The sequence below is a fragment of the Poecilia latipinna genome, unplaced genomic scaffold (assembly GCF_001443285.1).
Source record: "Poecilia latipinna isolate Pla-1442-1.1 unplaced genomic scaffold, P_latipinna-1.0 Scaffold550, whole genome shotgun sequence".
NCBI lineage: Eukaryota > Metazoa > Chordata > Actinopteri > Cyprinodontiformes > Poeciliidae > Poecilia > Poecilia latipinna.
Genome location: NW_015113166.1, coordinates 194,315 through 216,890, shown reverse-complemented (window position 1 = coordinate 216,890; position 22,576 = coordinate 194,315). Strand labels below are relative to the sequence as shown.

The 22,576-nt window shown below is 39.0% G+C and overlaps 1 protein-coding gene across 2 annotated transcripts in view; it reads right to left on the bottom strand.

Moving 5' to 3' along the window:
• The window catches only part of LOC106952953 (protein FAM19A5-like), a 176,389-nt gene that overhangs the window by 70,619 nt on the left and 83,194 nt on the right, over positions 1–22,576 (bottom strand). For both annotated transcript variants that reach the window (XM_015041421.1, XM_015041422.1), the window contains exon 2: positions 5,608–5,757. In XM_015041421.1, coding sequence (XP_014896907.1) covers positions 5,608–5,757 — 150 coding nt within the window. The remainder of the gene's footprint in view (positions 1–5,607; positions 5,758–22,576) is intronic.

The following is a 22,576-nucleotide window of genomic DNA, read 5'->3' as shown; positions in this document are numbered from 1 at the left end:
ACATGGCTCCTCTATTAATGCTTGAACAATGGTTTTACCAGCACTGCACTGAAAAAAAATTCCTATAATGAGCTCAGCAGGTGCACAGTTCCACCAGGTGTTTGCTAATTGTGGCTGGCTAGTCTGAAGGAGCTGAGTGGAGAGGTCATGGGGGAAGAAGTGCTCTATAAGGCTTAAAGAAGAGCTGCACCTTGAAGGCGGGGCTAGTTCCACCAAGGTGTTTTCCATAGTTGAATAGTTGCCACTGGAAATGAAAGGATTTCTAAACCATGCATGAAAGAATCCAAGCAACACTCCAGGTGTGTTTTTGGTGAGGGAATAACAAATATTGACCTCAACATTGAAAGTGTGCCTGATTGGTTTGTGTCTGTGTGTTTTTTCCTGTTATTTTAACTATTTTCTCCAGTTTGTTCAATTAGAGTGTCAACAAATATTAAGAAAATTGAAAATATGACTAAATGCAGTCACTCTGTGCATATGTTTTTTATATGTTGTGTTTGTGGGGCTATAATTGAGGTTACACAGTCACAGTCAAACAGTTAGCTAAACTTTAAGTAATAAATAGTTCATATCACATTTGTTGCATTTATTGCCATCAGAAAAGTACCACAAAATAACGTGATAAAACTTTAAGTCCAGATCGCCCATGCCTAGCAGTACATTCATTTTAATAGTAGCAGGGTTAACTTTACTTTTCAGTCTTAAATTGAACTGAATTTTGTTTTAGCATCTCATCATACGGTATCCCTACCTCAACAACAATCACACTGACCAGGAGTCTGCTCCTCCTATGTCTGTCGTCCCAGCAGCCCACTCAAGTAGGTGATTCGACTCCTGTCTAATACTCTCTCTCGGTCTCTTATCCTCCTAATACGAATCAGGATCAGCTCTTTAGAAACTCGTCAAGTACAGATGTAAAAGGGCTCGAGAGTATGAAATAGCAGTTACCAGAAAACGTACTTTTAGAAACTAGATTGCAATACAGGACATGAATGGGTAGGGGCATGAAAGACATACAATCGGAGAGAAAGCAGAGGACCACAGGAATGAGTGTCTGTGTAACAGGAAGAGTAGATAAAGGAAGACAAGAGGGGGAAGGAGAAAGGGATAGAAGACGCAGAAAATGAAAGAGCACTTTATTCCACAGAGCTGCAGTTCTTAGGGGATTTCTTTTCCTTTTTTTTCTTATATCCTGAGCTAGTTCCCTTATCGTGTTGACGACTTATCTCACATTTTCTCCTCCTCAAGGCAATAAACAGACACAAAGGAGCTGGAGGGGTAGGAAATGCACAACAACAAAAGAGCGACTCTTCGGCACTCCCTCTGTTTTCATTATCAGGTGCGGTGTGAGACTTTTGATGGAGCTCTGGATTATCCTGCGTGCGCCAGATGACCGATGCGAACGGCATCTGAAGCATGAAGGACACCGATCATGTCAGCCAAGGCAAAGGCACATTACAACTGTGAGCAGACCTCAAGGACTCCAGCAGATTAAAACTGATTGAAATTCCATTTGTGGCATTTGACGCGGGTTTATTTATTTATTTTTCCGTCCCCCGTCAGGTCCCTCTCTCCTCCCCGCAGTTTAAATGCCCACCACTGTGAGCCGAGCCTGCCCTCCGAATAAACAAATGAGATTGCATTTGTGGAGGCAGGCGTCTCCACGTTGCATAGCAATAATATCAAGCTGTGGGATTTTGTAATATCAACCAAAACAAATGAGTGTGTGTGTGTGTGTGTGTGTCTGTGTGTATCAACTCTAACGTATTAAAAAGGCACACACAAGTCCACACACTCTCAAAATAAAAGGCCAAATTCCGACATACGTTTTATGGAGATACAACTACAGAGCAGCGTGTTGGGCTAGAATGTATTGAATTTCCACAATAAGCAGATGGTAGTATGCTTTCAATGTGCAGCAATGCCAGAGTTTTAATAGTGACTTCAAACATATTATGACCTAAGCCGTTTGAATTGAACCTTAACTGTCAAAAACAAAACAAAAAACATAGGATTCAGTAGATTTGTTTCCATTTTTGCAATCACAGTATTTCCACAAAATAAGAAACTCAACTAAGATCACATGTGAACAAGCTTGTTCATGTGATATATCTTTAAAAAACACACCACGCCATCATCCTCTAGCTACTTCCTGTCATCTTCTTAGTGGCCTTTCTAAAATGTCAAATTGAGCAATGATCTAGTCAATGGAAATGCAACCAGTAAAAAAGCGTAACAGGAAATGCTGTTGGTGTGTGGACAACCAAGTGTACCCCACATTTCAATAAGTTATACATCCATCTTAGCCGAAAGAATCCAAAGTAGTTCCAAGGACTTTATCAGTCCTTGGTATCTTTGAGGTTTGCACTTTGCCTTGGCCATTGCAACATCTTTTTTTGCCATGTTGTGCATTTGTTGTTGTGCTTGGGGATCATTGTTCTGTTGATTCATTTGCCAAGCCTTAGCTATCAGACAGATGATTTCACCTTTGACTTTAAAAACATCCTGTTTTTAAACAAACGTGAAAAATGCCATTTGTTGGCAGTTAACCTGAGAAGCAAAAAGACCTTTACCTTTTAAGACTATTTCCAGTCTTTCAAAGAGTGGATAACCTGAAACGATGAAACTCTGCAGCTAAGTCGATAAATGTTTACCTCTAAAAAATAATGTTGAGAATTCAACAGTTTAGAAATATGCTTTTATGGTTTCACAGTTGAACTGTCACCAAAGATTGCTTCTAGAATGTCACTGCCGATGTCTTTACACGTTGATATTGTGTTAGCATATATTATATGCTCCAAACTGGCCAAACTCCTGACTGAATAATACTCGTTAATTATGAGGCGCCCACATTAGCATCACCTGCTTGCTCATTTTCTGCTTCAATGGTTCTAGTTACAGTTTTGTGTGTTTAGCAGGGTCATGGATAGAATGATTAAAAGACCTATAATCTGGTTTGTGAAGAGATTTATTATTATTCTTTTTTTCCCAGGCTAATTTTATTCTGCACATCTCAGTTTTGGTTTTTCAGTGACAGAGTGAAAACTCTGTACAGAAAAAGCCATTTTTGCTTTTTCTGTATTTTTTTTTACTATTAATATTTTTAATGTTTCATAATAAAAGAAGCTAAACATTCAATTCGACCAGAACCTAGAGAGAGAGAGAGAAAATACACAATTTAAATTTACAATTACTGCTCTCTGAGAGAAATTGGAATTGGCTAAAATTGGATTCAGCATCTCTAATACACAGAGTAAACATGTTGCAATATGCAGCATAAAACATAAAAATGCTGAAAGCAATTTTAGTCAGATAACTACAATATTAACAATGCCATTATTTGTTAGATAGTTTCCTGTACAAAGCAATTATTTCTGACATACAATTTGCAATGAAAGTCCAAACATAAAATTGTAACAGTAGTACACCGGCTGGGAGGAAGTGATGGGTATTTAGAAAGAAAAGCTTTTGGTGTCAAAATCAGTATGAATTACTTTGACGTATTTTATTTAACTCGATCTATCTGAATGTGATTAGTTTGCCGGGACCCAGTCATGTCTGTCACCTTGCACTGAACAAATTAAGGTTGTTTTTACATCTTTGGCCAAGTGTATGAATCTATTGCTGTAAGTAAATGTCCTGTATTGATGCAGAGTTATCAAATACATTTGTAATTCAGTACATTTATGTCTGTGTTTAAAAAGAAACGTTTTAAGTCAATGCTTTTCTGTAATACAGTATAGAAAGGTACTGTAATACATTACTTTTATCATCAGCCATATTAGTATCGACCGATAATAAATCTCAGGCATCTGTATCGGTATCCAAATTGAAAAAAAAAAAAAAAAAAAAGAATAGTAAAGCAGTTTACTATTCCCTAAACTGCATGTATATTTTATGCTGTTAAAACAGAAAGAAGTCATCTTTTTGTCGGTCTTCCATACAAATTCCACCCACTTATGCAAGCAGTACAGTGATGTGAGGCCAATTCCTCATGTAATAGGCGGGTAAGATCACTCAAACAGAGCACCAAGGACAAAAAACCACTTCCAATTGGGTGTACAACTGAGAAGTCACAGTTGAATAACAGCCAAAACAAGACATCTAAAGCTACAGCTCACTGCTGGTCCATCTCGGTAATAGAGGCATTTACTCTACCCTCACCTGAGCACACGACATCCCCTCCCACCCTGGGTAGAGGCCACATCACGAGAGAGTGACAGCCTATTTAAAAGGCAGTTGAAGTTGAGATTGTATAGGGTGTTGGAAAGTATTTGCTCCCTTACAGATTTTTTCTGATTTAGCTTTTGGGTAGAGTAGCCAAAAATTGTACACAAGTAAAAATAGCACAACTTGACCATATTTTTACTTCAGTAAAAGCAAGAAGTAGCTGTCCGAGAAATTATTAATGTAAGAGAGCAGAATAACTTCAACATATTTTTACTCAAGGAAAAAAGTAAAAGTCACGCAAGAAATTACTCAAGTAAAAGTAAAAAAGTATTTGGTAAAAAGGCAACTCAAGTACTGAGTAATATTTGAAAACTACATCATCAAATGGAACAAAATACAAAGTTATGTAGACATTTTGGTAAAGGCCAAAATGAAAATAGTGTATGTAAGTAATTACAAAATAACTAAAATCAGGTGAAAGAAACATATTTCCAAATCAATTTCTTTCAATGTAAAACGTATAAATCCAACGGTTAGATCAATCTTGTTCTTCATTCACTGAAGTTATTCGCAGTAGGTGAAGTATCCAGAATTTTACTCAGGAATAGAAATACTCCATAATAAAATTTCCAAAGTAAAAGTAAAAAGTACAGCGTAAAAAAAATACTCCTAAAAGTACTTTTTTTTCAAAAAAGGAAACTAATTTTAATCACTTGATTTAAAGGCAATCTAAAACTGAAATGTTTACATATTGCAGCTGTACACATCAAGGACGCCCACCAAAGGAACCTTAAAATAGGGTCTTGCTTCAGAAGGAGGTAAATATGCCGTTTTTCAAATCAGTACCCATCCCAGCTAGCCGATTGGATAGCTCATAAGAATGACAACAAGAATGAAGAAAATTATTTCCATCTGTGCTGAAACATATTATTACAGTAATGGTGTCACTATTCAAGGAAAAAATAAGCCCATCTGTTAGTGTGGGATTTTGAAACTCCCCTGAAGCGGCTTTAGCAAGTGACTCAGCCGTAAATAGATTTGGTGCAGGTCTTAGTAACATAAAGGCAGGCCTAGTGATCCACTTTGCTCCTACATTGTTGCAGGTTTATCCAGCTAAACCCTAAACTAAATAAGTGGGGAAAAAAAAGGTCAAACCTTACAGCAGCTGTGTGAAAAACTGTTTACACAGTTGAACACTTGGATACGGCTTTGATTTTACATGTAATCTCAACGTGCTTCAAAGCCAACACATCTCTCCACTCCAGTCAAACATGCCTCGGGAGTAGCATGCTCATGTTTGAGTAATTTTCACTCAAGTGAAACTACATGCTGGATGGAACTACTCAAACACTAAGTGGGCCTTAAAAACAAAGCAAGCAAAGCCAGGATCTCGCCCCCGCCCTTCTCCCCTGCACCCACCCAACCCCTGACTCCTACCGTCCACACAGGCAGGTCTGGCTCTTGTAGTTCCGGCGATCTGGCCCTTCTTACAGGCGCAGCGGGCCGTCTGCCTGGCGATGGTCCGTCGTGGTTGGCTGCTGTCCTTGTTCAACGTCACAATCTCGCATGTCCCCGCTGCCAGCTGGCCTGGAAATGACATTGCACCACAGCATGGGAGGTCAGGGAGATGCAATCATAAACAGGACAGAATAAACTAGCCTGTTTACTCTGTAAAAGCCTCCATTTTGATTCATGTGAATCCAGGAAGGCCTGGTATTTTCCTCCAACTTTACTACAGCTCAGGGAGAAAAGGCGGTAACTTCATAATCTTAAACAATTATAGAGGAGGTTAGAATTTTCCACACCTTTCTTAAATTAACAGTATTATCTAAATAGTATATTTTTTAACTTAAAATCAAACAAATCTGTAAGTGTCCAAAAAAAAGTTTATTAACCTCGTAGCCTCAGAGTGCAGAATAGGAATGCAAGTTATCATTAATGATTTAATCTAAAGTTGATAGTTCTTATTCTGTGACTACAGATTAATTGATAAGCGGCAACTTTCTTTTAAACGTTTTCTTTAGTATCAAGAGGACCAAATGTCTTCCCATTACATAAAGGGCTGCATTAAGAATATACTAAATTTAAAAAAATAATATTTCAACTTTTTTGTCAAGCTGCCTTAAATACTGACTGAATAAACATAAATTGGTGCTTTTCTCGCATTTTAAAACTTAAACAAACCCTCAAAATCAACCGTGCTTATTAACAATTTATCAGCGTTTCCCCCTCTTTTTTCCGTCATCACATTCTCGCCTTTGTAGCATTTCGGCAATTTTTGGAATGAGAAGTTGACACTGCTCGTCACGTAGCACGGCTGAATGAGCGCTATTAAGGTGAAACTTAAAGAGCTTCATGTCGAGTGTTTATATTTAAAAACAGAACCGCATACAAAGCTTCTTGCATCCCACACCGGACTCTTGTTTACCTCGTTTGTCTTTCCTGTTCTGGGACCCGCCGCCGCCATCTTTAATTCTGCATTAATCGGTTCCGCTTAAGCTAACAACTGATTCCGTCAGCGGCGCCCTCTGCAGGATGGCGGCCAAACTACAACATTAGAAGAAGGTCGAAGAGGACGTTATCTGTTAAACTAATTTTAATTTAATAAACCATTAATCGACTATTAGTCGTAAATCAATCAATTGTTTGCATCCTTAGTGCAGACTCAATAATTAATAATTAGATTGAGCCTCTTTTGATTACATTTTAGCATCAGCCATTAATTATAATAAATATGATGACCTTGACATAAAGTACAGCCAAGTTGGATTTTCTTGACTTCTGCATCAATTAGATAAAGAAACAGGGAGATTACAAATAATCAAAAGGATATCATTATAATAAGGATATCACTGTTCAACAGTGTTCTCCAGTCGTATGCATTGAGATTAAAAGACAAAGAACAAGTTCAAACAACAATTCCATACCTAACTAAAATCTCCAAAACTTTGTAGAATGATGTTCAGAAACCCACAGAAACTTTGAGACATAATTCCTAAAGACAAGTCTGGCACAAATTCAGCACTGCACATAGCTGATTTTCTTCAAGTGAAGTGGGACAATTTGTCAAAGTGGGTGAAAACGTAAACAGTCAGCATGGATCCAAAATATTTAACTGTTTGCCAGTCAGCTAAAGTTTGAGGGAATTTCTTTTTCAGCATCAAAGTGAGCGTGCGCATAAAATAAAATAAAAAAAAAATAAAATAGTTTAGCCACTGTGCTGAACTAAATTTGATAAAAAACATTGTGGGGTTACCTGTATCTATTCATCATGGAAATACCTCACTTTTTCTGGGGGGAGTAGAGTTAAATAATAATGTTCTTGAAAATAAGAGATTCTGTTAAATGAATGTGAATGTTGCCCCTCCCCACCCCCAAAAGTAGGAGAATTATTAATTTTAAAAAGCTCACAACTAGTTCAGGGAACCACATCATGTATGGGTGTATTTTACAAATTAGAAGTGTAGACTTTTTTTTCCCCCAGATACAATGTTTTCTGTTGAGCTTAAAGTATGAAATCACAGCACAACAAGCAGGTTAAAGATTTAAAGAGACCAGATAAAATCTGTTATTTTAACAGACTTGAACTGCTTGACTAAGCTGCTTGGAAGCCAACAGAGAAACTCACAAAAGTTGCTTCGCACTTGAAAACACACCTAAGGGCAGTAATAGAAAAAAATGCTTTCCATTTCCAGGGACCCAAACACGGCCTGTAAGCTGTTTGCCATAAAAGGCTGCCTCCAATCAGCACACCTATTTCCAGGTAATGTACCCATTACCCATGAAAGGAAACGCATGAATACTGATGAAGTTTGTAATTGCTGCCAAGACCCACCATCTTGCCCACGCGCATATTTCCATGTATTCAATCAGGCGACCTTTGACCTCGCAGCCGGGCCCTTACTGCTCACAAATTAACCTTTGTCTGTGTGTGGAGGCCCCAGGGTGCAATTCCACAGAGGCTTATCAGGACCTAATTGTGATTGGCAAGAGGATGGAAACTGTGATTAAATCTGGACTTTAGTTCCCGACACTTTGGTGGCTAGCTTAATGAACTGAGCTGTGCGGGGTCACCCCCAGGGTAATGGGGATCTATCAGGATTCATCCACACAGGTAGCTGTGGCGATCACGGTCACAGGATAAGAACTGAGCAGTAGAAATGTAGCCTGTTATTTGGAATTGTGATTTTTTTATATATATATTTACTTGCATTTCACCAGCAGAGACAAAACTTGTGTTTTAGCGTTTAAAACGTCGTCAAAGTCCTCGGTCTGCGTCTCAAACTCAGACGAGTGCTCGACCGTTTGGTCCTTCAGCATTTCATTCCCGTTGTGGTTTTTGGTACCTGGAGTTTCATAAGGCAGCTGTCTGCCTTACAATATTTCATATTGATCAAGTGTCAATTTGTATCCAGCTTGAAAATATTTTTGGAACCGCTTTGCAAACGCTCTCTCCAAACTAAAATAAGAACCGCAATCAATGGAAATATGATGTAATAGAAAACCTCCCCGAAAAAATAATGTAAAATTAAAGTTACTAAATAATTAAGTATTTTTTTGAGACTAACAAATGCACACTGGCCTCACTCCGCCTCAAAACAAACAAAACTGTGTGATGAAAAAAAACAAGTTTTACTCAAGAGAAAGATGGAAAATTACGGGTTTTTTTTTTTTTTTTTTTTTTTTTTTTTTACATCTATTCAGGTTGATGAGCTGATAAGTTGATAAGCTGGTGTTAGTGAACAATTATGCAAAATGCAATTTAGCAAATCAGAATTAAAAACATGTAGATTAGTAGCACAAACATGAAAAATACCAGTAGACATACTCCAACAAAACTCAGATTAGCTACTTTTTATGATGTCAGAGGAATGTAAAACCTTGGGAAGGTCTATCACTGCAGATTATGTGATTACATTTTTGACTGAGCTTTTATTTTCTCCATTAAAGGTTTTGCGATTAAAGAACAAACTTGAAAAGTGGCTAAATGTACTTTTAATAAAAACCCTCGTTTCAATTTATTATTTTTATGAACATTTTCGAAGACAATGAAAAGAATCACGCTAATATTTTTTTTTTTTTTTTTTTGGGACATGGGGGCCTTTTTTGCTAATTTCAGACTCAATTTTACACCATAAAATCTTAAGTGGCTCAAAACATAAAGCAGCTTGATGAATTATTCAAACTTTAAAACACATACCCAACATTGGCAAAACATAATACAGCTTGAGAAAAAGAGCTAATTCTGCTGCAAAATACAATCCAGCTACCAGCATTCTCAACATTTCTCTATATGTGTTTGTAGCTGCAAATGAAATATATTTTCCTGTTCTGTCTTTAATACCGAATAAGTTGCCGAATAAGCTATATTAGCGTCTAAATCTCTGTGCAAATGGCCCAAACGGCCTGCTTTCTGTCTCTGGATCCCATCCACTGCGACAAAGTCGACAGACTGTTTGAATGTCTTATGTAATCTCACAGATCGTGTGGCGCTGACGCACCATGTGTGAAGTCAACAGGCTCAAAGACTTTGGCTGATTAGAGACCGCAATTCTCGGTTGTTCTGCTATCTCGAGTTGTTGGAGCTCATTAATAGACTCCATTTTATCAAACACTGGCCTTGTTTTCTGCTGCCACAGACGTAACTACCCGACGACGGCATTCGCTTCTTTTTCATGTTGCTGGATAACTGGGCATTCTTTTATACGGAGATGATAATTAAGCTAATTTTAAACTCACTAAAAAGCGAAGGAGAAAAAAAGTCGGTCTGAGCTGTCGCCTTACTGCTTGGACATCTTTTTTTGGAGAGGGGGGGGATGAACAGCAATTACATTTCAAATGATTAATAAAGAATAAATCTAAATTTAAGCCAGTCGACGGTTGTTGTTGTTTTATTACTTTGGAATGTTGAAGTAGTTTTAATTGCAAACGACAAATTTTGTACAAGGGTGAAACAAAACTGTATATATTCTATGGATTGTACACCAGTGGAGTCCAATTTTTTTATTCAATTTCCACTGTTAAGATCAAAATTAAGTTGAGAGAGCTTGAGGGCCACATTTCTTTAAAATTAAAACTGAAAAGACATTTGTTGTTTTTATCTAAAATTAAAAAAAAAAAAAAAAAAAACTAGCTAAATTTTGTAGAAAAGGAATCTGAGAATTGTAAACTTGTTCTTGCTCAGTTACTACCTTAAATGACAGGTAATGAAAAAGTAAATTTTGGAAAAATATTTAAGTGTAATCAACGAAAACAGACACATTGTTAATGAGAGAAAAATGATTTGTATTGTGCAAAAATAAATGCTTGAGAAGATTTGATTTAATCACAGATTCACTCCATTCTTGAATCATGGACTAATGGGACCAAACAAAGTCATCCACACTCTGGACATGAGTCATAAGGAAATGTTTATCTTCTCAAATATTCTAGATGTTACAGAAGAGTCTGACTCGGTTGCGTTTGTTCTGATTTATTCTTCTTGTAGACTTTTTTTGTTGTGATTCTCTCCGGTTTTGGATGTGTAGCTGGGAGGAGTTTTGCTCTGTTTTGACTTTTTGTCAGCTGTTGTGATGCGTAACCTTGGCAACGAGGTGTTTTACAACTGGGAGCTGACTGGCGTCCTGGAACATGACCCCCCCAAAACTGAAGCAATAAATGCATTTCCAGGAGAGCAAATCTTAATGAAAGCCTTTTGGTAACTATGGATACAGTTTTTAAAAAGTTATTACAGTTCTTATTCATCCAGTTTCATTTCATCTACTGCAACTTATTAGCCATTAAACACATTTACATTTCCATGATATAAAACAATCAAGTTAATTCCAGATTCAGTTGTGTTATTCCACAGAGTCCTGCGTTTCGGTTAAAATACTCAATGTAACTGTTCAATTCTTTATATTTGAAGGGGGAATTATAAATATTTAAGAAAGACTTCGTAGGGGAAGTGCACAATTGAGTGCAGGCACACATGTCTACAACGTATTCCCCGGTTTCAGCATGAGTAAGAACTTCAAGATGGGCTCGTCTTTGTATCCCAGGAATGTGAGAATTGACTCGCTCCTTCTTCTTTTTTTTTTTTAAGTACAAATTGCTCCGAGCATCCTCGTGGCACAGCCTCCAGAGCGCAGCGCAAAAGGGGGCCGCATGCATACCGAGACTGATATCGTGCAAACTAAAGGCCAGAACGCATATAAAAACAAACAAAAAAATGGGGTCAGTCCTTCGAACGAAATGGCAAAAGAAAACAACCAGAAAAGGGGCAGACCAGACGAAACGTAGCGCCAGATTTCTACTAAATTAAAATTGTTTAGTGGCTGTTTATTGCCACTTTTTATTCATGCAAAGTAGCAAGATGTCATCCAATTTATCCACAGCCATCTCATGAATAATTTGGATCGCGAAGACGGAGTGGGGGAGGGGCGGAAACAAGGCAAAAAAAAAAAAAAAGTAATCCTGCTTTCTGGAATAGCCTCATGAATCATGGGAAAAATCTACAACTGGCAGGAGTCCTCAAAGTAACCCAAAGCTTGTACGAGCGGCACCATGATTTATCATCACCCTTATCGTCTTCTGTTGTTGAGCAGTTGTCAGCTTGGCTGGCCAAATGGCTGATTAAAATGTATGTGTGGCCACCCTAGAGTGAAATGAAAGCTCCGACTGTGGCAGAAGATAGATTCATGTGGCAGAGCATATGGCCTAATACAATGTAATGTTATCGACATGCTCCTGCGCTTTATTATTCCTTCTCCTGTTCCTCGCCGCTGTTCCTGCTCTGCACTACGCGGGAGATTCGGAAGAACATCCAACAAAATGACATCTTCCCGTCCCCTCCCGCCCCCCCAATCTGCTCCTCATACGTTTTGCCCGAATATCTCATTTTAAATGACGAGACATATCTGATTTTGCAGCCTAATGCGGCCAAATGCAAACAGAATCGGGCTGTTTGAGTCCTAATCTGCTGATTTAAACGCTCGCACGCCGGTGAGGTGTGCACTGCAGACTTGGCAGGAAAAGTAAGTGGGATTTTTTTTTTTTTTTTCCCCCAATATGTACTTTGAAAATCCACGGCGTGCCAGAGTCATGCTGGGACGGCACGCTGAGCAACATGGGAAGGAGCAATTTCCAAAACTATTTCCGAGCGTCCTCCCGTGTCTGACACAAAGGTGCTGCGTGACGCGAAAACTGCTGTGGTATGTTTAAGAAAGAAAAAAAAAAAGTTTAATTATACCTCATTTTAGAGCGATAGTCTTGAGAGCACAGATAAGAAACACACTGGAACTGGAGGACATTTTAAATATCCAAAATAAAACACAAACACCAAAAACAATAAATTAAAATGAACTTAAAACCACACACAGCCGAAAACGTCAATAAAATCTATTATGAAGTCTCTGTAAACAAAATTACTCTTCACAATGCAAATTATAAAGCTTATTTTATTTTAACATGTGATTCATTGATTCGTTATTTATTGTGGCAGGCTCATATGTTGTTTTTCTTTTTGTTGTTTTTTTTACAAAAAAAGTTTGATTTTTGCTGAAAACAAGACCCGTCATAAAAGAAGCGTGTTGGCATCATATCAATGTGTCGCAGCATTATTTGTCGGAAAAAAACAAACTGATTGATTGAAAAATTGCAGAAAACCTCTCGTCACTTTTCATAAATCCATGCTGGCATTTCCAGCTCGCTGTAAACGTAAATTGAGAGGCCAGAGCCGTGACACCAACTGTATCTACAGTAAACGATCCCTTCCGGAGAAAAGCAGAAGTGGCATTAAATGTCTCGGTTAATTCTTCTCATGGTAATAAACTATCAAAAATAAAACGTCCGCACTTAGCATTTACCTCTGAGTGAGAGCGATACCAAGCACGTAGTCAGAGAATATCTGAAATATTGTCAGATTCGCATGTTAAACTGTAGTGACGTATAAATTTAATGTCCTCCATGATTATTGTCAGATATAAGAAAAATATTAAATGTTGTCCGATATTTAAATTAAATAAACTTGTTCAACGGGGGGGCAAGTTGTCGTCGATATGGCTTCCTTTAAAGAGACGCTTATTTCAAGACTCTTTATGCAAGGAGGATCGATCAGTTTGGAAGGACCCATCGCAAGTTAAGGTTCAAGCATTCAACCTGTGAAAGTTTAATACAACCGAGGTGAAATACTCTACGCTGAAATACGACATACAGATTTGTGTGTCGTTTACACAACACAGCTTTGGGTCAAGGAGAACCAACATGACTCATGTAGTTATGAGTGGCTGTAAAATAGGGACTACTGCAAAGTCAGCGCATAAGTCATTCAAGTTTTTTTTTGTTTTTATTTTACACATCAAAACACACACACACACACACACACACACACACACACACGACTACTGCACTGCTAACAGAAATATCTCACACACATGCTCCCCACTTAACCCAGAAAAACAGCATGGCTGCTTGGCAGAGCTGCAAACAGGCTTTGCATCTGTTCTGCCGGAGAGGACAGAGTTCCTTTGCGTGTGTATTTGCTCATGCCAAACGAAAATGCCATATAGCTACTGCAGCTGATCAGAAAGGCAGAAGGGACCCAGACGCCAGGTCTGCCGGTCAGAAATCCCGTTTTCGACCCAAACACTGTTTTACTGGAACCTTGATGTCATCCCTCTACCCTGGGGCTTTGCAGACTAGTTGGGTTTTTTTTTTTTTAAACATGCTTAATCAAAGGCTGGAGAAGCCAACAAAACAGCATGGTGGAACAGGAAGAAGAGAGAAGCAGAATAAAATCACAGTTTTAGGGAAGAAGTCAAGAGAAAATGTATGGTATTGAAGGAATTCTTTAAAACGACGTCCGTTTTAAGGAAGCCGAATACTGATACTTACAGTGGACCTCAATTTATTGGTATTCTGGACGCGGATGATGACTGAAAGCAGTCTGTCGATGGAACAATGCGTTCCTTGATGTTTCAAAGTGTGACAATTGACCAGTGTAACAGAGAGAGCAGTGTGATGGGAACACAGAGAAAGAGCAAATTATGGTTAAAAGGGTCAGGGTGGCAGGTGGGCTGTCGAAAGCATTCCCAGCAAATGCGCTTTGGAACAGAGGCATTAAAAAGTTTGTGAACTGTGACTACTTACTTTCCTTTTGTCCAAATGACTGTACGAGTCCAGATGTATGTAGTGATTCAGTAAAGTTTGAAGTCAGAAGCCATTTGGCTTAGAGTTCTGAGCAAGTAGCCAAAGTTCAATCGAATTAAATTCACAGCAACACAAAGATATTTAACAGCAGATACTACTAACACTACTCAAGTGTGTTCCGACATGACTGATCTGAAGAGCAGCTCAGTAATAATTCAAGTCTTTAAGCTGAACCACTGACTAAAGCTACCCTATGCTAAAGGCTAAACGTAAAACGCTGACTCAACGTAAGCTAAAGGCTAAAAAATTTGAATTTTGTGTAAAAGTTTAATATCTTTGTCACTTGCTTTTGAATTCATTCACAGAGAGTGAAATGTTTCAAGCTTTTATTATTTGTAAGTTCAATTATGACTATTTACAGGTAATGAAAAGCCATAGAGGACCAATAAAAAAATGATATTTTCAACTAAAATCCAGGTTTTCTGCAAAGTATTCTCACTTGAATGCATTTAGTGTTTGACTGGGGCTGATAAATGCGGTGTGGCATGAAGGCAATCAGCCTGCGATTCTTCTGAGGTGTGATGAAAACTCAGGTTGCTTTCTTAGCCGAGTTCAGGTCGTCTACATTAATGAGCTGGTTCTGGTGTGTCTCGGTTTCCTCTTGACAACATTCCATAGATCGGCACTGAACAATAATAATGAAAACACCAAAAATGTTCGTCATTCTTCACTCTGTGTGGAATCAATCTATAAAATGCATGAGTTTCACTTAATGAAATGAGTGACGAAAAATATTGAACCTTTTCACAATATTCAAATGTACAATTCATTTAAGGCCAGCTAAGCTAACGGCTAACTAGCTTACTAACTAAAGTTAAGTTGTTTTAGATTTTTTCCCCACAGTTTTTTCATTGAATGCATCAATAAATATCAATAAATCTGAAAAATATTATTAAATGCAGTTACTGTGAGCAGCTGTCCAAAAGAAACACATTATTTTTTTTATTTTTTTTTCCTCAAGAGCAGTATTTGTTTGTGGAGCTATGATTGCTGTTCTGTACAGTCACCTGAAGCTACCTAAAAAAGAAGTAATAAATACTTATTATTGTCACTTTTATCATTATCACAATAGTCCTATAAAATACAAGTCCATATTGCCCACCTCTACTTCTGAATATATATTTTTCGTTTACAGCTATAGTTAGGAATATAAACATACAATTCTCTTCATTCGTCATATCACACATACTTTTTTTTTTAATTCATGTCTTAGGATCGCAGATAGTTTGAATGTTTTTATTTTATTTTATTTTTCACCAAGGACTATTCTGCTACTTTAATTTAGCAGATATTGGTTTGACGCCTTAGAATAACTTTTGTCCCTGCTAATTGCCTTCACATGCAGCAGCCTTTCACAGTGATGCGAAAACCCACCACGCATCTATCCTTGAAATTATTAATACCCTACCAACGCTGCCATGACTCAGAGTAAGTTCTGGAGACGATTTTTATTGAGAACCAACCCTCGTCGGGCCAGCTCGTCTATTTTGGGTGAAGCAAGCCTCTACGAGCGCTTCGCTTGCTACGTGGGGGAAAGTGATTTGATTTTCTTCTGCTGTATTTTCACTAAAATGCTTGGGCAAGCAGCAGACAGTCCCACTGAAGCACTAACGCACGCACACGCGCGCGAGCGCGCGCTAAGAGATACACATGCATTAAAGCATACAAACATAAGTGCAGCATATAAATGCCAAATATAACCTCAAGATTGACTTCAGTCTTCCTGGCTTTGTCTCACGCAGTACATCTTCCCACATGCACACGATAGTCGACTGAATGTTCCCAGAGAAACCCTGGCAACCTGCTGTCATCTTATGACAATCAGTTTTGCTCTTATATTTCTGAAGCCAATGTAAAATGACCACTTCACACCACGAATAAAGACAATCTACAAAGTGAATCATTTGGACTCCAAATAAATAACTGTGCACGTTTTGCAAAATCAAGTATTCTGCATGAGACTTGCTGGGGGAGGAGGGCTTACTCCTCTTAACTGCCGAGCATTACATTTGCTTTAGCATCATAATCGACAAATGTTCACATTTCCCTGCTTCTCCTTGCATTCAGTAAGAGGTGTTCTGCGCATGCAAACTGCTGTACAACTCAAATCTGCTGACTCGCCAGTCTGGCGACAAAGCGGTGGATGTCTATGACGAGGCTTATGCAAAACTGTACATCTTTCCCCTTCTAAACCAAAATGGTCAGCAGGATGAATGAAAAGTGAATAAAGAGGATAGATGATGATGCAGAAACTATATTTAATCGTTTTTATAGCACAAGTTTGGTTCATGTTTTGGAACTATTTTCAGACGATCAAAAGAACTGTTCTGTGCTCCAGAGATGAATGTACTTTGGTCCAAAAAGTGCAAGGAGACAAGTAGACCTGTCACAATAAATTGTCCCAGAAATGATTGAGATGAACTATAGTATTTTTGTTGGAAGATATTTCAAATAAATAATAAAATAAAATAAATAAATAAAATGGAGGTCAAAACTGCACACAATCAAAACAAATGAAATAGATCATCATGATTATTAACCAAATTGCTCTTCCAAAAAATATTAATCATCAGAATGGATATTACTATGTCATGCGATTCGTTTATTAATTGATCAATTGGTCGTTGCGACGGACTTAGTGGCAGGATTACTCAGACTAATTTCTATCCAGAGTCACTGAAAATAAGAAGATGAAATGAACAAACACAAAGCAACCAACAATTTGAGATCAACAGCAGCAAACCCAGCAAAATTACACAAGACAAAACCAAAACACAGAGCAAAACAAAGGAGCTACAATTACAATGGAAGTGAGGGTATTTGAGACAAATGCTCTACTTCTTTTGATTTGTGAAGACTTTTTTTTTGTAGCACGTGCAGCCAGACAGACTCAAGGATTCATTTTTTTTTCTGCTGTGACCTTGTTTAAAGCACATAAAAAAAAACAAAAAAACACACACACTAGTTTTCCCATGAGACAGCCTTTTTTCCTTAGAGTTGGTGTTTTAGGATAATGAACCCTGCTTAATAACAGGCTGTTGTTGCGAAACAATGAATGATCATGAATTAAAACAGCGGGGAGAAAGAAGAAAACGAATGACCTCGGGAACCCTCGGTAGCACAGCGAGGCTTTCTGGAATACCAGACCTCAAACCAGCCACTTCAGGGCTGCAATTAAGCATGTTTTCCCCCTCTCTCCCCGAGGACACATCAAAACAGGGCAATGATGATAAGGTGAAGTTCCTTAAATTTCACTGTGATTTTGCAGACTAAAGACCTCCGGCTAAACTAGCAGGAGTGCAATCATTTCTCTCCGCCCATAGGCCCCTGGGAGACAGAGGCGAGATCTGTCGGATAGCGTTAGGCGCCCGGTCAGACCCCGCAGGGCGCAAATGTGTGCAGATTTATACTAAAGCACCTGTAAGTGCGCCGCGTACGTGCGGTCGGGTCAGAACAAACAAGTGCGAGGCAACAAATGCCACCGTTCGTTTAGAATTTGATTCGTTTGACAACTCACAAGGTGAAAGGACCTGTTGGGAGGAAGAGATTCAAGTCAAATCCATTTAAGGCCAAACCGTTCACTTCCTTTTCCGTTTCGTCTGGACATATTTTTCTTTTAAATATGACACGAAGGAGCAAAAGATGGCCGGAAGCAAACAAATCTGAAACAGAGAAAGGAGTCCTGAATGGATTTATGTTTGTGCATCTGGGTGTTTCAGTGGCTCTGTTCCTTTGCTGGAGGCGCCTCCGAGTCTTTATGAATGTCCCTGCAGCCCCGGGGCAACAAACCCAACCGCACAAGAACGGAGGGGGGCGAGGGGGAAGGGGACCGGTCGACTTCAGCAACTTCCCGCTGGCGCCGCTTGCCTAAATTTTTTGGCAATAGCAGCATCTACGATGATGACTGTGTAATTTCATCATCAATCTAATATACCAAACGAGATAAAGAAATCTTATCTGGTGAGAACAGAAGGGCATAGGCGGTGCGGTTGTGTACGGGAGTGGCAGAGTGGATGGCTCCTTTCACTGCGGCTCCATCAGCATGCAGGCTGAGGTGTGCGGGGAGAGCGGTGATTGAATACAGAGGCTGCAGGCCCCAGCGCTGCCTTTAATCTCCCCCTGCTCATTTAACTTGGCCTCTGTGCGGCCGCTCTGCCGAGGCTCAGCTGGGGCATAAAGGCACCCTCACAAACACACACAAACAAACAGCTATGTCTGCTGGACTTCTACAAGTCCTATCTGTCTTCAGATCCGACCGTCCTTCTGTCGGACGCGTTTGTCCGTGCCTCCCTGGGTCACCTCTGAGATTTCCGTACATTTTTCAGGGCTTTAAGTTCTGGCTAGCCATCGGTCTTCTTTCAGCCTTATCAACGAATCTGTGCGGAAAGCCAAGAAACGAGCAGAAGAGGAATCGTGTTCCTCCCAGAGGGATGGAGGACGTTTTCTACAAAGTTATCTTTGGTCTCGACTGGAACAAAATTTCCCACCAAGTTGGCGGTCAGTCTCTGCATCCTCACTTGGCAACGAAACAGTTCTCGAGTATATATATATATATATATATATATATATATATATATATATATATATATATAAAAAACACCTAGTGTGGAACGTGAAACAGCCGGTTGCATCAGTAGTGTGAGATTTATTACAGGCTGCACACAACACTGCAAAAACAAACACGCAAAAAAGATTTCAGAAGGGCACGTTTTTATCCAGAGAGAAAAGGGCAGGTGCTCTAGCACCACCTAGTGTCTGTCTGTGCATGCTCCTGCCTGTGGTCTTCGTAACTAAATAGGGATCGGTATTGTTGACAATTTTGCGAGTCATATCAGAGAGTAAAGCAGCTGGAAAATGAAATAAACATTTTCATAATGTTTGCCAGCAGAAGGAAGCTTGAAGTGCTCAAATATTTCCTGGTAGATGTCTGCACTGACCATGGTCTCCAGAAAACCCAATGGACCAACACCAGTAGATGACACGGCGCACCACACCGACAGCTGTTCCACTCAATTTTCTGTCGATATTTTTGGATACACAACTCTGTGAACAACCAGCTTCTTCAGCAAATGACCTTTTGTGGCATCCATCCAGCTACTAACAGTGTTGACAGTTAAGGTTCTTCCATCCAGATGAAAAATTATAGGTCTGCTGCAAAACGAATATCCAAAAGCTGTGGTGAATATCCGGGTAAAAACTAAAGTAAAAGGGCATTTGTTGGTTTCTTTGTCCTAAAAATGCTTGTTGACATATTATTGAAATGCTTTTTGTTTTTAAATAAAATTGTGGCATGTTTGTCAGACAAATATAAAGAGAGAAAAAAAAACTGACTCGAAAGATTAAGAAAAACTAAATTTCTGGAGACAGGAATCAGCCTGGAACTCACAGTGAGCACCATCTGCCTTGCAAAGTCTTTTCAAGGGTGCATGTGAAAATCCAATTTGCTGGCACAAGAAAGTGCCGGTGGAGGATAACAGTTCTTGAGTGTTTAATTATTCAAAGCTGGCAAGTTAATATATGTGGAGGCAGCAACTCGGAACTTCCTACCCACAAAGAAGAAAACATTTCCCGGATCCAACGTGTGAATCCGAGGAGACCTATAATTCACTACCCGGCACCGGTAGGAGACAGCGCAATCACACCGAGGACTAAATGCTGCATGATTCTGCAGGCCCACCAATACATGTTAAGATGTCCAAACCTTCAGAAAAATAAATAAAAGAAAACAGATTTACAGTTAGAATCCACAGGACTCCTGTCTAAAGCAGTCCGTGTGATGGACAGGATGTGCAGTTAGTGCAAGAATTTGCCAGCTCCTCCAGACTGAAAGTAAATATTTCTGCGTCCCACAGGGGGAACGGCTATGAGCACAACTTGGCTTACAGGAATGACAAATGAAACTCGGGCTATCACACGCTGCACTCCCGTTGATGGGACTAAGCTTTTGGCTGCTTTTCAGGAAACACAGCTCAGAAGCGGGAGCCTGCATTTATAAGCAATGAAGCTAAGGTTTAGGGGTGGCTGCATGAAAATTTATAAAATTTCCCCCTGGCCCCGATAGCTGAAAATGTTTTGAATATTTTATGTTTGCAATCAAAACTAAAATCGATAAGAAAAATGATGCGTTTAAGGACTTTGGAAGCCATTCCAATGTCAGGAGGGAAAAAAATAATAAAGTCAGGGGAATACATTAAACAGCCAATTTATTTCCAACTGAGCTGCAGGAAAAGCCATTTGCATGTTTAGCTAAAAAGACAACAAGAGTAAAAATGTAATGTGAACACAAGTTTCTTTTGGAACTTGGTAGGTTTATAGGGTTGAAGGTGACATTCAACCTTCATTAATTTTTTACAAACAATGCGTTTTTCCTTTTTACACATTTATTAAAGTTGTCACTATGCCATGACAGTATAATAAATCAAGATTTCTGCAGAAATGCACCGCTTGTTCTCAAAAAAACTGAGAGCCAGTAGGAGGAGCTTACCGCTGTCAATCAATCACGTGTACGCAGCACAATGGAAGATGCTGTGAATGCTAAGCCTAGTTAGGATAGACACCGATGATGGCGAATAAACAGTTTTTCTGTAGTGGTTAGTTGTTTCTCCGCCTTTAACACATACATGAGCTTGATTGACAGCACTAAGACCCTCCTCCTGGCTCTGATTGGTTGCTTTGTGGTGCGATCCTGCAGATAGCTGTAGGAACACGAAGAGGTGGCAGAGGGATTTGACTTTTTCACACATTATCTGAGCAGAGGAGAAGATTATAAACAAACAAGAACACTTTTATCAAGAAACTATGGCTCTCAGACCAAAAAACAGCTGGCCTCTAGTCCCATAGTCTGGATAGACCAAATAGTGGAAAATAATTGGATTCTGCAAGCTATTAAAATTTTACAAGAGCAATGTGTGGCAAAGAAAGCGTGAATCCATTCAGGTCAGAGTTTGTAAGTCACTCCTTGCACCCCAAACCTTCCAGGTCTGGGTTTAGGTTTAGAGCTGGCATTAGAAAAGCTCAGAACTCAGTTTAAGACGGCTGACAATCAAAAGTGCAGATCTGTAGATATAAGTTGAGACCTGCTCATCCCCCAACTGGGTGACCTGGAAGGGAGTTTGATTAATGAATGAAGCAGAAACATCTGATGACTATGTATATCTCTCTTGTGGTGTCTATGCATATGTGATTATGTATTTGAAAAAACAAGTAAATAATTTAGAGGAGTTTTTTTCCCAGGAAGAGTCGATTGGACTCATGAAAGCTACTTCGACTCAATTATCTTGCTAACTAAATTAAAAGGTCTTAATAGGAACTTCACCCTTCAAATGGTGCTGGCTAAAAGGAAGCAGACCCATACATAGTTTTTCTTCTTTTCCATGATAACAACTGCACTCTATTTTAGTGGAACTGTTGGTAATAAATGCCAATTATAATTGTTAGATGAAAATTAGCTGTGAACCAAAAAAAAAAAAAAAAAAAAAATTTGGAAGGCAAAGAAACGGAACTAATGAGGGCAGCAATCAGGAAAGGTTCAGTTACCAAAAGTCTTTGGCTGCTTCATAACGGAAAATACTCACAGAACCAAAACAGCCCCCTTTATGCTTTGGCTGATTAGCAGCTCATGTAATTACCATCATGGAGCTAAAAATAAAAATTTAAAAAAGCCAGGCAGACCTTTAGGAGGCATGCAGCTGTCACTTCGCTCTGGCTTCAAAAGTTTGTAATTTGTGGGATAGTTTGAGTGTAGATGTCTAAGTAGAAGTAGGAACAACAGAGATAAGCTGAAATGATGAAGGCGGATAAGGAAGTAATTATAACCGCAAAGGTTTCCTGTGACTTTTGGTACCAAGGAAGATTCATGACAAGTCATGCAAGTCCACAAGCCTGGCCGTCTCTTTCCAGACACCCCCTACCTGCCGAGCTGAGAGGATTTGTCTTGTCAGAACAAAAGTCTCCTTTCCTGGAAATCACAAAAGCGTCGCTGACAGCTGAGTGACTGACAGTGACACTACAGAGGAAACAAAGCACACAGCTCATCTTGAGTCAGGCGCTCAGAGTGGCTTTCTTTCATGTCAACAAACTTTACTTCTTCCAGCCAACAGTGCAGCCAAGGTTACAGTTTTCAGTTCACGGGAAACTGTTAACTTCCTCTTATATCCTTGAATTTATATTTATATATATATATATATATATATATATATATATATATATATATATATAA